The sequence below is a fragment of the Lontra canadensis genome, unplaced genomic scaffold, assembly GCF_010015895.1.
Source record: "Lontra canadensis isolate GAN:19392208 unplaced genomic scaffold, GSC_riverotter_1.0 scaffold43, whole genome shotgun sequence".
Lineage (NCBI taxonomy): Eukaryota > Metazoa > Chordata > Mammalia > Carnivora > Mustelidae > Lontra > Lontra canadensis.
In genome coordinates, this window is record NW_022631037.1 from 15,464,258 (window position 1) to 15,479,120 (window position 14,863).

At 54.5% G+C, this 14,863-nt stretch overlaps 2 protein-coding genes across 6 annotated transcripts in view; one reads left to right on the forward strand and one right to left on the reverse strand.

Annotated features, from left to right (window-relative positions):
• Positions 1 to 362: 362 nt before the first annotated feature.
• Positions 363 to 6,426, forward strand: CNP (2',3'-cyclic nucleotide 3' phosphodiesterase). 3 transcript variants are annotated; one of them, XM_032871636.1, is made up of 4 exons: positions 363 to 386; positions 1,594 to 2,263; positions 4,423 to 4,562; positions 5,895 to 6,426. In XM_032871636.1, exons 1-4 carry the CDS (start codon positions 384 to 386, stop codon positions 6,342 to 6,344), a joined length of 1,263 nt encoding a protein of 420 aa, XP_032727527.1. In that variant the 5' UTR covers positions 363 to 383; the 3' UTR covers positions 6,345 to 6,426. The 3 variants fall into 3 exon arrangements, with proteins under 3 accessions (XP_032727527.1, XP_032727528.1, XP_032727529.1); XM_032871637.1 differs by lacking the exon at positions 363 to 386 and adding an exon at positions 464 to 549; XM_032871638.1 differs by lacking the exon at positions 363 to 386 and adding an exon at positions 692 to 776 and having other exon boundaries at positions 1,590 to 2,263.
• A 2,401-nt stretch (positions 6,427 to 8,827) lies between these two features.
• The window catches only part of DNAJC7 (DnaJ heat shock protein family (Hsp40) member C7), a 28,577-nt gene continuing 22,541 nt past the window's right edge, over positions 8,828 to 14,863 (reverse strand). For all 3 annotated transcript variants that reach the window (XM_032871639.1, XM_032871640.1, XM_032871641.1), the window contains 5 exons: positions 12,741 to 12,814; positions 11,786 to 11,932; positions 11,406 to 11,558; positions 9,420 to 9,482; positions 8,828 to 8,974 (listed from right to left, as the gene is read on the reverse strand). In XM_032871639.1, the coding sequence (XP_032727530.1) occupies positions 8,937 to 8,974; positions 9,420 to 9,482; positions 11,406 to 11,558; positions 11,786 to 11,932; positions 12,741 to 12,814 (475 nt within the window). In that variant the 3' untranslated portion in view covers positions 8,828 to 8,936. The remainder of the gene's footprint in view (positions 8,975 to 9,419; positions 9,483 to 11,405; positions 11,559 to 11,785; positions 11,933 to 12,740; positions 12,815 to 14,863) is intronic.

Genomic DNA, 14,863 nt, shown 5'->3' on the forward strand with positions numbered 1-14,863 from the left:
CTTGCCTCCCTGGGCTCATCCTAACCCGGAGCGTGACCCGGGAAAGGTGACTGCCCCTTTCTTTCTAGAGTTCCTCGGGAACTCTGCAGGGTACACATGCGCCGCGGCGGTCGGACGGACGGTCTGCGGTACGCTAGGCGACTTCCTCCCAGCGCCGCGTCAGTTTCAGGTTTCGACCCGCCGCGCCTGCGCGATGAGGCCCCGCCCCGTCCCCGGCCGCCGCGCTCGCTCCGCCCCCGGGCTATGTAAAGCGGCCCGGGGCGGGGGTCGTGCCACCGCTGGGCTCCGTGTCCCTCCGCGCAGGCGGGCGGCCCCGGAGAGCTAGTGCCAGCCAAGGCGGCGGTGGCGGCGGCGGTGGCGGCGGCGGCGGCGCCCCCCCCATCATGGTGAGCGGGCTCGAGGAGGCGGGACGGGAGGGGGCGGGCCGGGGAAGCACCCTTACGGAAAACGAGAGTTTAGGGGGATTTTCGGGAGGAAGTGGCATGCAAATGAGGACCTGAGGTTCGCGAGTTGAGCTCTGGCTTTCTGGGCCGTGGGGTGCAGCCTGAGGTAGGGGACACCGGGGCCGAGTTGGGGAGCGGGCACGGCCGCGGGAGAAGGGCGGGATCGGGCGCCGCGGGAGTTCGCCCGCCGAGTGCGGGCCGGGGGTAGTGCGGGGCGGGCGTCCCTAGCCTTCTCCCGCCGCCCAAGGGCCTTATCTGAGAAAAGCCAGTGCCAGCGCCGCTCTCGGGGAGCTGCCGGGAGGTGGAGCCGCTTTAGAGCGACCGCTTGCAACAGGTGCTGTCTCACTTGTGGCTTTTAGCAGGCGGGAAAACAACAGGCTCAGAGACGTGCTGCCGACACACAGCAAAGTGGGGTGCGGGGCAGAGCTGGACCCTGAAGGCAGGTGCCGTGGGCCGCCCGGTCCTGGGGCAGGCACGAAGACCACGACTTTGTGGGGGGCCGAGGGCAGAGGAGGAGGTGGCAGGCGTGGTGAATGAGGCCCTTTGTCCGGTGTTCTCCTGCCCTGCCCCCCACCAGCCCTTCTGTGGGACCATTGTCCCCCCCCCCCATCCCAGACAAGAGAGTATTATCTGTTGCTGCCCTTGTGGGGGTTGGGGAGGCAGTCTTTGGGTAACCCTTCTCCACCCCCAGCCTCCTCTGCACACCCAGAGCCAGGACAGCTGTGGCTTTGCCCAGACATAGCAGCCCCACCTCCAAAGAGGTCATCCTTATTAAGGCGCCAAGAATATAAAGTTAGGGTCTGCTCCTAGAACCACGGGACATGTGCTTCCGGCACACTTTCCCTTGAGAGGTCGCAGCTGTGGGGGATCCTTGAAGCCGCAGCCCTGACGGGAGGGAATTCAGAGTTTAGGAAACACTCAGACAAGCTGTCCTCTCCCTCCTCCACCACCAGCAGCTGGCGGCCACCCAGGACGGAGGAGGAGAAAAAGGTCCAGTCCTGGGCCTGGGAAGGTGCCCACCGAACCGGGGGTGCTTTCAACTCAGGGCTGGGAGCCCCGAGTAGGAGGAGGCCAGAGTCCAGGGGGCAAGGCCGGTGGGGTGGCCTGGAGCGAGCTGGCTGACCTCGGCTCTTTCCCTCCTCACACACAGAACAGAAGCTTCTCCCGAAAGAGCCACACGTTCCTGCCCAAGATCTTCTTCCGCAAAATGTCGTCGTCAGGGGCCAAGGACAAGCCGGAGCTGCAGTTTCCCTTCCTGCAGGATGAGGAGACCGTGGCCACGCTGCTGGAGTGCAAGACCCTCTTCATCCTGCGGGGCCTGCCGGGGAGCGGCAAGTCCACCCTGGCGCGGGCCATCGTGGACAGGTACCGGGACGGCACCAAGATGGTGTCCGCCGACGCCTACAAGATCACCCCCGGGGGCCGAGGCGACTTCTCGGAGGAGTACAAGCGGCTGGACGAGGACCTGGCTGCCTACTGCCGCCGCGACGTGCGCGTCCTGGTGCTGGACGACACCAACCACGAGCGCGAGCGGCTGGAGCAGCTCTTTGACTTGGCCGACCAGTACCAGTACCAGGTGGTGCTGGTGGAGCCCAAGACGGCGTGGCGGCTGGACTGCGCGCAGCTCAAGGAGAAGAACCAGTGGCAGCTGTCGGCCGACGAGCTGAAGAAGCTGAAGCCGGGGCTGGAGAAGGACTTCCTGCCGCTCTACTTCGGCTGGTTCCTGACCAAGAAGAGCTCCGAGAGCCTCCGCAAGGCCGGCCAGGTCTTCCTGGAGGAGCTGGGCAACCACAAGGCCTTCAAGAAGGAGCTGCGACACTGTAGGTGGCTGGGGATGGGGGGCGGGGGTGGCAGGCGGGAGCGGGGGTGGCAGGTGGGAGCGGGGACCTCCGCTGTCCTCTGGCAGAGGGGAGGCTGGGGGTGACGAGGCACAGCTGTGGAGGCACAGGGCGCCCTCTCAGCTCACTGCACGCCTCCTCGCCCCACCTCGCCCTCCTCGCCCCACCCTACCCACCATGGAGACCATGGGCCCTGTCTTCTGGGCAGGTGGGGGGGTGGAGGACACGTTCCCGGCGCCATGGGGAGCATGTCCACGTTTCCTACAGCCTGAGAGGGAAAGCATGAGGCCATGTTTCCACCTGGCCTTTTTAGCAGCAGAGCCATTTTTCTGAAGTAAAATATTCCAGAGGGGTGCCTGCATGGCTCAGTGAGTAGAGCCTGTGACTCTTGATCTCGGGCTCATGAATCCCAGCCCCATGCTGGGAGGAGAGATCACTAAAAAAATAAGGGGCACCTGGGTGGCTCAGTCGTTTAAGCGTCCGACTCTTGATTTTGGCTCAGGTCATGATCTCAGGGTCAGTGAGATCGAGCCCCATGTTGTGAGTCTTTGCTTAAGATTCTTTCTCTTCTCTCCCTCTGTCCCTCCCCGCCTCCCTCTCTAAATAAATAAATAATGAAAGAACCTAGACAACATACCACAGAATCCTAAGCTGCAAAAAAATCACAATTAAGACCATTGTGACTTTGGTGGCTAGGATTCCCAGGTCTGAGGCTGCCCAGTGCAACCTTCTGGGGCTTCCTGAGGCTCCAGAGAACAGCCTCACACCTAGTCCAGACCCCTCATTTTGCAGAGGGGAAAACCCCCTGGAGGGGTGTGGGATTTGCGCAGAGCTGCGGTGAGAGCGCGCTGGACTCTGTCAGCTCTAGCAGGGGCCTCCCCATACCGGGCGGGAGCTCTCCTGGCAAGGGCTGTCTGCTCCAGGGGTAGGGCAGGTTGGGGTAAGGGAGGCCTTCATTTTCCTCTGTGACCATTGGCCTCCAGTGACCTCTTAGGGATAGGTCGCTCACTAATCCCTCTGTTCTTTTAGCCCATTTCTGGTGTCCCCAAATTTTAGATTATCTTCCCACCCATATGTCTGTGTTGTTCGGAGGCAAAATCTGTGCCTGGATAGTGCTCAGAGATCTCTTCTTGGCTCCTAAAGCTGGAACACCGGGAAGCCAGGGAACCGTGAGGCCTGCAGTGACGTCATCCAGGTGTGAGCCCAGCCCCTGGAACTGCTTGGCAGCAAAGCGCCCTACAGGGCGAGCTCCTGACTAGAGCTGCTTTGCCTCTTGTAGCTGCCTTTACCATTAAAAACTGCCACCCATTCCTGCCTAGGACACAGCAGGAGAAACGTAACGGGCCTGCGCTCAGAGCAGAGCTCTCCCTCCACTGTGGAGGGTGAGAAACAACCTTGTGGGGACTCTGGGAGTGAATACGACAGATTCAGTGACTGAAGCAAGCCCCAAGGCCTGACGTCTGGAAATTGAAATCCGGTCTTGATTTCCCAGGTCTTGCCATAGGATATCTCCTATCCCAAGACTCTTCCTCCTCTAGGCCCTTTATAGGCTCTCATCCACCAAACAGGCCTGCACAGTACCTGTTTACAGTGACCAGGTAACTTCTGGTCCGGGTAGGCCCGAGTGAAAGGGGGCACTGCTTAGAGTTCCCTGGGTGGTCCTGGGAAAATGGGTGTATGGTCGCCCTAATGGTACTTGGTTAGAACAGGGTCAATTATGTGCCCCAGGCCAAAGGACTTAGCTCTGACTCCTTCCATCGTACCACAATAATTCCAACACCCTTTTGCCTTTCTATCCCATTTTTCATGACCTGCTTCCCTCTTCAGATGTGTAGCTGGTAAAGCTGAGATTCCCTTGGCCTATGCTGCCTGTTCCTGGGTTACAAGTGTGTTAGTTTCCAAATCTGGAAGAGATGTAAAAATCTACATAATGTGAAACCAGGGAATTTAGACCCCTTTTTGTAGCTCTGATGTGGCTATTAGTTTGACCAGCTACTGAAGGAGTGAATTATACCGGATTGCTGAAGAACTCCTGCTTGCCATCATTTTTTTCCCTGCACTCCACGCCTCTGTGGTCTTGGAGGTGGGTATGAGGATGGCCCCTGCTCTCCTGCCCTGACTGCCCTGCTCTCTTCCTGCAGTTGTCTCTGGGGACGAGCCCAGGGAGAAGATCGAACTGCTCACCTACTTTGGGAAGAGACCCCCCGGCGTGCTGCACTGCACAACCAAGTTCTGTGACTACGGAAAGGCTGCAGGGGCAGACGAGTACGCCCAGCAGGATGTGAGTGCTCCCCCGGGACCCATGGCTGAGGTGTGGAGAGGGCAGGGTCTTCTGGAAATGGGGGCCAGCTCCATGCAAGGACCGGAAACCAGACAGCCTCGGGAAAAATGGCATCTCCTGCTCCAGGTCGCCCCCCCACAGGCTTAGTCACACAGCTGTCGGCCACCCTTTTTTTCTGCGCCTTCCCCCCCCCCCCCCCGCCGCCCCTGCACCGCCACCAGCCTGTACGCTCGCCCTTCAGAGGCTTCTGCTGCTGCAGCTGCTGCTTGGCAGCTGGCTCCGGCCTGTAGAGAGTCCCAAAGTTTAGGTGTCCCCCACGCCCAGCAAGCCCTGTACTCAGCGGTCCTGGTCTCCAGGTCCCAGGCCTGGCCTTGCCCTGGAGTGGGGTGCACACACCAAGGGATAGTGGGGCTCCTGGCTTCGGGGTGTCACACCTTTCCCTGCTCCCACTCAGCCGCTCTCTTCTTCCCACAGCCTCTAACGTGCAGTCCTTAAGCCGCAGGCACGTGGCCCGGCTGCACACTGGTCTCCGGCCTCTGGTGGCCTCCTCCGAGAGGGCTTCTGCCAACCCTCCACCTGTCTCCCCGACTTGTCTGCCCTGGTTAATGCAGCATCCATTTTACTGATCGTCTGTTGGTCTCCCCCGCTTGCATTTCTCAGTTCGGTTGACTGTCGTATCCATGGCCCCTAGCACAGCGGCATGAACGCACAGGTGACGCCGTCTACACCGTCTCAGCCACCCATGCACTTAGCACTGTTTATTAAGCCCCTGTTAGGCACCAGGCACGAGGGATTGTGAGCCAAGAGAAGAGATACTGTTATGGTCAGTCAGGAGAGATGGTCTTTCTGAGTCAGATATGACCACATGTAAACCCAGGTGTACAAGGTCGATTTTAATCTGAGGCATTTATTTCTGACCTCTCCGATACTGCCTGGGCACTCAGTGGCTTTTACCGGGGTGAGCTGAGTAGCAGTGACAATAGTACTTGTCACGTGCTTGTCACTGTTCTTAATGTGCCCAGACACTTGTTTCATCTGGTCACTGAGGTAGGTTCCAGCGTCATCCCTGTAGGACAGGTGAATGAGCCAACACGACGAGGTTAAAAGGCTGCTGGGAGGTGGGGCGCCAGACTCAGAGTTGGGGGAGTCTGGCCTTCAGCTCCGCCAGCGTCCTCCGGCTCTTCCGCTCATGTCAGCACAGGGGCCATGAGTGGCTTTTACCCGAGGCTTCTGCTCGAGAGAGGTGCTCTCCTCTGCTAGGCCCATCCTTGCTCAACAGTCTGCTCCCGGGTCTGCCACATCCAGCTTGGCGCTGTCGTTCCGTCCCCGCAGGTGGTGAGGAAGTCGTACTGCAAGGCCTTCACGCTGACCATCAGTGCCCTCTTCGTGACACCCAAGACTACTGGAGCCCGGGTGGAGCTGAGCGAGCAGGAGCTGCCATTGTGGCCAAATGACGTGGACAAGCTGTCCCCCTCTGACAGCCTGCCCCGGGGGAGCCGGGCTCACATCACCCTCGGCTGCGCGGGCGACGTGGAGCCCGTGCAGACGGGCATTGACCTCCTGGAGATTGTGCGGCAGGAGAAGGGGGGCAGCCGAGGCGAGGAGGTGGGTGAGCTAAGCCGGGGCAAACTCCACTCCTTGGGCAATGGGCGCTGGCTGCTAAGCCTGGCCAAGAAGCTGGAGGTCAGGGCCATCTTCACGGGATACTATGGGAAGGGCAAACCCGTGCCCACGCACGGCAGCCGCAAGGGGGGCGCCTTGCAGTCCTGCACCATCATCTGAGTGTTCTCGCTGCCGTCAGCCCCCCGCTCCTCAGAAGGGAAAGGGAAGGGGTGGAGGGGAAGGGAAAGCATGCCTTCTGCTTGACCTTTGTTTCAAGTTTTTGTTTGTTTTTACATTCAAAGTTAACCTTTCTGTAACTTAAAAAAAAAAAAACTTGTAAAGTAACTTTTCCTGCCCTCCCTTGTCCCCTCTAACACCCAAGCTTTCAACATGAGAGGGGTGTGGGGAGTGCCATTCAGGAACCCAGAGCAAAGCTGACAAGGCTGAGCCAAGCTGGGCCTGGAGCCGCAGCCACAACCCCACGCCCTGACGCCTTGTCCTGGGTTCCCTGCCCTGAGCTGGCCAGCGGGGGAGATGCCCCAGAGCTGTGTGTCCCCACCAGGTGGTCACAGCGGCCGCGGGAAACTGGCCGTGGGAAACTGGCCGTGGATTTGAGAGGGTGGGGAAATCCCTGGGCTTTGACCCCAAATCTAATCACTGCAGCCCCATGATGTATGCTGGGGCTTTTTTACCAGGGTAGAAAAGGGGCTTTGCGTCCCACCTTTGGCCCTAAGTGCCTGTCCCCTCCTTTACACTGTGACTAGGGAACATTTGACAGCCACATCCCAGCTGGCTGCAGGTCTTGCCCCACGAAGGGGTAGGCTGGCCATCTTTTCCGGCGGTGTGTCTCGGCTGTGGGGTTGGGGAAATCGAAGCCAGAGAAACTACCATCTGCCCAGTCCAGCTTGCCTCCCTGGTGCCTCTGGAGGCCTTGGCTGCTCCTCTACAGGGGTTAGTTGGTGGGGGACCGAGAGCCAACAGAGTGGACCCCTGGCTGGTAAGGGCCAAGCTCCCCTGGTGCTCTGAGAAGGGGTTTTTTAACATTGGTACACATGCTGTGGTTCCTGGGGTGCCCTCCACTGCCCCCCTGCTCAGTAACAGGGCCTTGCTAATCAGGTTGTCACTGGACGAAAGTGCTTGAGATTTAAGTTACTATCCTGGCTTTGCCCGACCTCAGTGACTTGTAAGACTGACCGTGAAATAAACTGTGTTAATCCTGGCTGTGTGCAGTCTCTCTCACCCTTCTGTGCCCAGCTCAGTCTTCCCTGGGGTCAGGGCTGCTGTATCAGGACTGGCTTTGTCCCGTAGCTTGGGGCCATCGGTCCTGTCTCCCCTCTGCTGGCTGGGCACAGCTGTGGTGAGGTTGGGCGGCTGAACAGTGTTGGCTTTCATGAGGCGGCAGAAAGGAGAGCGGCCGATCTTAGATGCACACAGAAAAGTGGGGGGGTGGCTGGGTCTGAGGGAAGTGGAGCAGAGCCCGTCCCCCATAACTGTGGCATCGTGACCACATGTGTGCCAGCCCCCAGCAATCAGAGGGCCTTCTCAGCCAGACCCACGGTTCCTGGTTTGGGTTTCTGCCAGTCTGCTAGGGAAGGCCACCCTCAGGTCATGGTGCTGCAAACACGGGGAAGACCTGACATTCAGGAGTTCATACAGGCCTAACTCAGTCACACTATCACCATGGCCTTGGCATCAGTCGGGGAAGACTGGAGAGAAGGGCCGGGGCTCAGAAGGAAGAGAAGCAGTAAGTTACCTATTTGGTCTACGATCCTTTCCCAGCCAGCTCTACTACCAAAGTGCCAAAAATCTAAGCATCAAAGTCTCAAATCCCTCCGCCTAAACTCATAAAAAGATTACCTGCCGTGAACACTATGCGTGACTTGAAGAGCAGGACACTGGTCACCGCCTCCTCCCCCAACTCGTCTCCCAGAGAGGGGACAGCAGTGGAGAAGCTGAGGGGTATTTACTAAGAATGTGGTTTCCAACCACGTGAGCTTAAGTTCTGTGTCTGGAACCCAGGGCCCAGGAACTGTGTGGCTCACCTGGAAAGGAGGCAGGATTTTGTCCCTGTCTCCATGTCCTTTACCCTGCAGTGGCCAGAGGGCTGTGAGGGCCTGTGTAAACCTCCTGTTTGGGTTAGCCCAGCCTCAGGGTTAGCAGCCAGCCGTGCTCCACGTGAGCTCTGGACACACGCAGCTCCTAGTGAGCTGTAGCTGCCATTACCATCAGATCACCTGTGACCGACGTCAGGTGGGGCCCAACACCAACTCAGTCCTGTTCAGCACTCCCAGGCTGAATAGGTCTGGGACAGGTGGCTGGCATCCCCCCGCCATCAGGCCTCAGATGGGCAGGTGCTGAGCCTACAATCTGTGTCCGTACCAGCTCCGCGCTGGGGGCTCAGCTCTGGCCTACCGACTCTGGAGTGACACAAAGCAGCTGCCAGAGCAAAGTGCCAGAAAGGGTCAAAACATTTTATTCTCTTAATTTTTTTTTCTTTTTTAATAAAGTTAAACAGTAAAACAAAAATTCACAAGCTGCCTCCCTGTCCACCCCCCGCCTCCCTCCCCTCCCCGCAGTCTTCGGCGCTGGCTCCCTTTCCTTCCCCCCAACTCACACAGACACAGGGTATCCAACTAAGAAAACGAAACTGCTCTAAGGACGAAACTGCTCTAAGGGGAGACGAGATGAAGGGAGGAGGTGGTGAACTGTGCCCACGTTCAAGGTTACACTGAGCAAGTCTGCACTTTCTGGGTTCTGGATGGTTTCCTTTCATTAGCCAAATTGAAAAAAGAAATTCCCTGGACCAGATGCTGTAAGGCAAAAGAAGGGCTTGTTAGCTTACTCTGGGTGGGAAGGTCACTCTGCTCTGATTATGGGAAAGTCTTCAAGGGCTGCTTCGAACTCAAACAGAAAAACCAAGAGCATCAACAGCCTAGGTCCTAGGGTCTTAGGGGAGCACGTGAGCAGCTGTGTGTCTGCAGCTTCTAAGCGTCACTCTCGCAGAGAAGCCCCGCACTGGACAGCTTAGAGATGCCTCCCAGATGCTGCAGAGGTGTGGACTAATGGTCCCAAGGCACGGTGCACCTGGGAGCCTTCCCACCTCCATCCTCAGCAGCCCGAGTGGACCTGTAACCCTGCTAGATGGGCCTTCTGCCGCCTCTACTCCTGGGCCCCTCTGACTTTCAAAGAACTACACAAGTGGGGAGTCATGTTATGGGCCTGTGATCTGGGAACTCCTGAGAGCAGGAGGCTTACCTTCAAAGCTGAAGCCCCCAGGACCGCCAAAGAATGCCTTGAAGATATTGTTGGCATCAAAATCTGTGGAGCAGAGCAAGAAAACAGGGCAGGGACAAAAGTTGGAAAAGTTAGACATGTCTGAAGAGGAACTTATGACAACACTAAGAATGGCTCCCCAAAGCTTTCCCAGATTCATCCCTAACCTCCTTCCCAAAACCTCACTGACAGGGTGGGCCTATCTGCCCCGCCCCCTTTGCCTACACTCCCTCCTCCTCCTCCTCCCTCCTCCTTCTCAGCTGGACCTGAAGGCAAGCTTTCTTTGCCTCAACCTACTTTGCCAGACCTTCTTCTCAGCAACTGGGATGCCATTTGCACTTAAAAGATTCGCCCCACACTGTCTCCCTATAATGCTGGGGCTGCTACTGAGGGGGCGAAAATCTATCACTTCAACGCTAACAACACTAAATATAGGAACAAGATCTAAACTTTATTGTATTCATTTGATTCCATGCTCTGTCTAGACTATGCCAGGAGTGGGGAGGGGAAGCCATGGTTTATTAGGCATCTACTAGGTGCCAATCATGGTGCTGGGTACTCTTCATACCTTACATCATCCCCAATTTACACTCAACAAAACCTAAGTAGAAAGCTCACGTAACTTGCTCAAGATCATGCAGCCAGTGACGGCAGCAGAACCAAACACTCCAGCTCCTTCCTGACTCTAGTGCTGTCGCCTGATCACCAGACCACAGCAGGACTGCTGCCCCCATCCCCAACTGAGTCCCTAAGCTCCACAGAGCATTCGTCTCCACCAGTTGATCCAACAGGTAGATTGTATCCAAAAGCAGATTCTTCCTTGCCTGTGCGCCTGCTCATCTGGGGTCCCCTAGCTCAGTGACTGCATCCAGCAAGTCAGCCATCTAAAGCCACTCAGCTTCATCCTTTCCTTCTTCCAACACATCAGCAACCACCTCCTGTTACATCTCCCACTGTGCCCTCCGACCCTTTCCTACCCATGTCTGCTGCCATCTCTCACCCCCTTCCTGGCGCCAAACCACCTCATCACCGCCATCATAAATACACTTCTGGAGCCAAAGTCTGGTTCGGGGTGCCCCTCCTTACAACCCTTCAATAGCTTTTGACTGCTCGTTGCTCCTCTCAACTGCTGGGCAGAACAATGTTCACTACTGGTCAATCTAAGTTACACACACACCCTGAACCAGTGACAAGGATTATCTAGGTAACATCATTGGTCCTATTTTAAATTTCAAGATTTTCTTAATGGAGGAGAGAGGGCTGGCGTCAGAGACCACGGTCTGAGACAGGTGCAGAGCTCCCGGCCTGTCTCATCTCCAGTGGAGCTCAGAGCGAGCGCAACACTGACAGCTATGCTTTAAGTCTTTCAGGGAAACTGAACTCTGAAGCCTGCTGGGAACGAGTGACACGCATAAATATCAGCCAGCACACACTCTGGGGTGGGGAGGAAGCTTCCAGCTGACATGAAAAAAGCCCACATTCCCTACTCTGGCTGCCAAGGCCTTCCAAGCGGGGAGCCAGCTACATTGCAGCCTCATGTCTCACCTTCCCCTGCCTCAAGCACCCTCTATCCTCCCACACTCAGCCCATCGCAGCTCCCCGAAGGTATTATTTCTCCATCTCCAAGCCTTCCCTTGCTAGTGCTCACCTCCTAAGTACCCACTCTGCATCTTGAGCTCCTGCTACCCTTGACTGTCCTTGTTGGAACTCTACATCCAGAGCTCAGGGGTAAGATGTGGCCTGTGGTCACTGTGCAAAGCCCAAGACGGGGTTCTTGGAGCTCAGGGAACCTGATTCACCTGGTATTTCCAGCGCCCAACATAGTGCCTCACACATTGCAGGTACCCATGGGGGGCCTTCACATCACTGTGCTTCCCTGTTACATAGACTCCCCTTTGGAGAGTCTTCAGAAAAATTCTAACCACCTGCTGCTGTCAGGTTCAACCCAGGCTGCCCCAACCAACTCACCGCCCATATTCATGCCCTCCTCATCCAAGTCCTGTCCGCTGTCATAGCGAGTCTTTTTCTTGGGATCAGAAAGGATGGTAAAAGCTTCTCCAACTTCCTTGAACTTCTTCTCCTCCTCCTTCTGAACTTCGGCACTGGCTCCACTGTGCCGATCTAAAGGGAAGAGTATGGGAAGAACTCAGAATCACAAGAAAACAGTTTAAGACAGAGACCACTTTATGTCTGACTTTAGAATCTGGTACACTTCCAAAGCTTGGAGGGTAGGGAGCTTAGCAACAGCTCATTCCCAGCTGAAAAGCCAGAACCTTTCATTCTCACTTGACTTTGGCAAGGCCGGCCTGGTTTGCGCTTCCCAAGTCCGTTCCCCGCGCCCACTCTACCTGGATGGTGCATCAAGGCCCGTTTCCGGTAAGCTTTCTTGATCTCGTCCTCAGAGGCATTCTTGTCCACTCCCAGAATTTTGTAGTAATCTTTCCTCTTACTCTTCTTCAGTTCCAGCTGTGCATTTTTTAGGAGCTGTTTGTGTTCTAGAAGGAGACAGCTAGAGTCAATGGACAAATCTGACTCTGGTTTTCCTTACCAGGTCCTAACACAGATAGATGACTTATAGTCAGAAGCTTTGTTAATCATACCAGGCACACAGGGGCGCCTGGTGGCTCAGCGGGCTAAAGCCTCTGCCTTGGGCTCAGGTCATGATCCCAAGGTTCTGGGATCAAGCCGGGCATCAGGCTTTCTGCTTGGCAGGGAGCGTGCTTCCCCCCGGTCTCTGCCTGCCTCTCTATTTGTGATCTCTTGTCTGTGAAATAAATAGAGAAAATCTTAAAAAAAAAAGATTTTATTTATTTGACAGAGATCACAAGTAGAGAGGCAGACAGAGAGAGGGGGGGAAGCAGGCTCCCCACCAAGCAGAGAGCCTGATGTGGGGCTCGATCCCAGGACCCTGAGATCATGACCTGAGCCGAAGGCAGAGGCTTTAACTCACTGAACCACTCAGGCACCCCAAATAAAATCTTTAAAAAAAAAAAAATCATACCAGGAGCAGTTATGGTGTTTTCTTCTGAAGATTATAAAAAAAAAAAAATCGACTCATACTTTGATTCCTCCCATCATTCTAATTACACAAAAAAGGAAGTGAAAGTGACAGAGAGGATTCAAGACCAGAAAAAAAGTGCCTCATCCTGCACTTGGCATCTCGCCTCACTTCTTCCTGGCTGGTCATCGATAAGCTCCTGGTATATCCTTGTTCCCTGAATCAAACGACCCTGTGTCCAGTTTTAAGGGCCTAAGAGTAAGACCTCACAGTTCCCTGAGAAACATGCTCTCAGATCCCTTTACCTTTTGTTTTCTCCGTCTGATATACTTTTTCATAGTCCCGCACAGCTTCTTCATACTGTTCTGTGTCCATGTAACTGAGAAGGAAATACAGGGGGTACAGCAACATAAATAGCAATGGCCTTCGGTATCACTCTGGCAGAAGAGGCACAGCTCAAGCAAGAGACACACACTTTTGGTTGAGATGCATCATGAAACAGGAGTCCTTAAGCCAGCCGTGAGAAAAAATTAACTACCAATTTCTCAAGTAAACAGAGATATCTCATGCCACTTGTACCCAACCAGCAAAGTGATCCTCTGCTCTGAGCAGAATGCAACCAACAGGAGAAGGTTCCTTCTGATTTCAGAGCCCCCAAGAGGCATCTGGACTGCCTTAGGAAAGGCAATGTAAATGCATCTACTTGAACGATTACTTGGGATTGAAATGCCAAAGAAAAATTATCCAGTGAGAGCAACGGATATGGAAAAGCTTTGAAACCTGTAGTGCCATAAACATGCAGGGCCAGCTCCAATCCAGAGCACAAGTGGGATTAGTGAGCCACTTGAAGGATCAAGTTCAAGGTGCTGTGGCTGCTGGCAAATGCTTCCACTAAGACTAATCAATCTGAGAGATGTAGGTAGGAGAAAGAAAGGAGACTCTAAACACAGGCTTGCTTCTATTTCAATAGTGCAGAAGAAAAGCGGGGTGGGGGGGTGTCAGCCCAAGATGGGAGGAATCTAGCTTGACAGGCTGATGGCCAGAACTTTTAAGACCTTCTCTTCCACAGAAGCAAAGTGGCATTTTCCATGTCCTGATAAGATCACTGGCGCCAAGACTGTCCTACCACTTAAATAAACTGTGGTAGACGTTCCAGAGTCAGACCGCATCAGCTGGATGAAGCATAGCCAGCCACTGCAGAACAAAAACCAAACTGACTACCCTGCCCCTTACCAACCCATCTTCGCAAACATCAGAGCTCCACCTGGCTAAGAGGCCACAGCAGGGCGATGGTACTGATGTGGCTGGCAAGATGGGGTGCCCAACTTCTTTCTTATTTTTATTTTTTTTAAGATTTTATTTGTTTATTTGACAAGAGAAAGAGATCACAAGTAGACAGAGAGGCAGGCAGAGAGAGGGAGAAGCAGGCTCCCCGCTGAGCAGAGAGCCCGATGTGGGGCTCGATCCCAGGACCCTGAGATCATGATCTGAGCCGAAGGCAGAGGCTTTAACCCACTGAGCACCCAGGCGCCTCAAGGACGCCCAATTTCTTAAACATCTCTGATTTTCCAGCAGCATCTTAATTTATAATCTTAATTTAAAAAAAATGGTGAGAAAAGCCAGTGTCCTGCAGACACATGGCACAAATGCTACCAGAAGCACAAAGAACCCATTTACAGGGTCAAGAATAATATAAGCTTATAGCTCCAGGTGTAGAATGATCTGATAAGCAACCTTAACAAACTTTACATGCCCTTTTGGAACATATTAAACAAGCTTATTACAGTGATTTGCATTTTTATTTAACATGTTTTTAAAATTTAGAGACATCTTTATATTTAAACTTTTTTCTACATTGCACACCTGAAATGATAGGACATTGTATGTCAACTATATAGCTATTAAAAAAGTATCTTCTTTTTAAGTTGAAGAAAAAGTAGAGAAGTAGAGCCTCAGGGAAAAGGGAAACTCCAGCCATGAAAGGAACTGTAGCAAAGATCTGGTGTGTCCCCAGCTTCAAGGGTAAGTTGAAAAAAGACTTGGGCAGCAGTCAGGCCCCTGTCCGTGGTTAGGCTTTGGCCTGCACTAATCTCTGCTACTTCATGTCAATCCCAGCTACTTGAGGGGACCACTGGCCAAATTTTGGCCAACTGTGCCCAAGAGTGCATGCTGTCCCCTGTGGTGGAATCTCAAAGGTAGAGCTACCCAGAGGACAGTTCTGTTTCTACCACAAAGATAAGGAGTTGTCTGATTAAAGCCATTTGATTTTTCCTTATTGAACACATATCAAAATGTAACTATCCACTCCATTACCTTCCTAACAAGCCAAGAATTTTCTCTTCTCTCCCCAATCCTTGTTCGGACACTGCAGAGTGTTCACTGAGCCGATGTGGTGTTGTGCCCCTGGCCACCCCTGCCCCACTAGATA

Bases quoted from the DNA above. Each gene is read 5' to 3' on its own strand.
- CNP (XM_032871636.1), top strand. The intron at 2,264-4,422 runs GTAGGTGGCTGG...CTCTTCCTGCAG, and splicing joins CAAGAAGGAGCTGCGACACT to TTGTCTCTGGGGACGAGCCC. The intron at 4,563-5,894 runs GTGAGTGCTCCC...CCGTCCCCGCAG, and splicing joins ACGAGTACGCCCAGCAGGAT to GTGGTGAGGAAGTCGTACTG.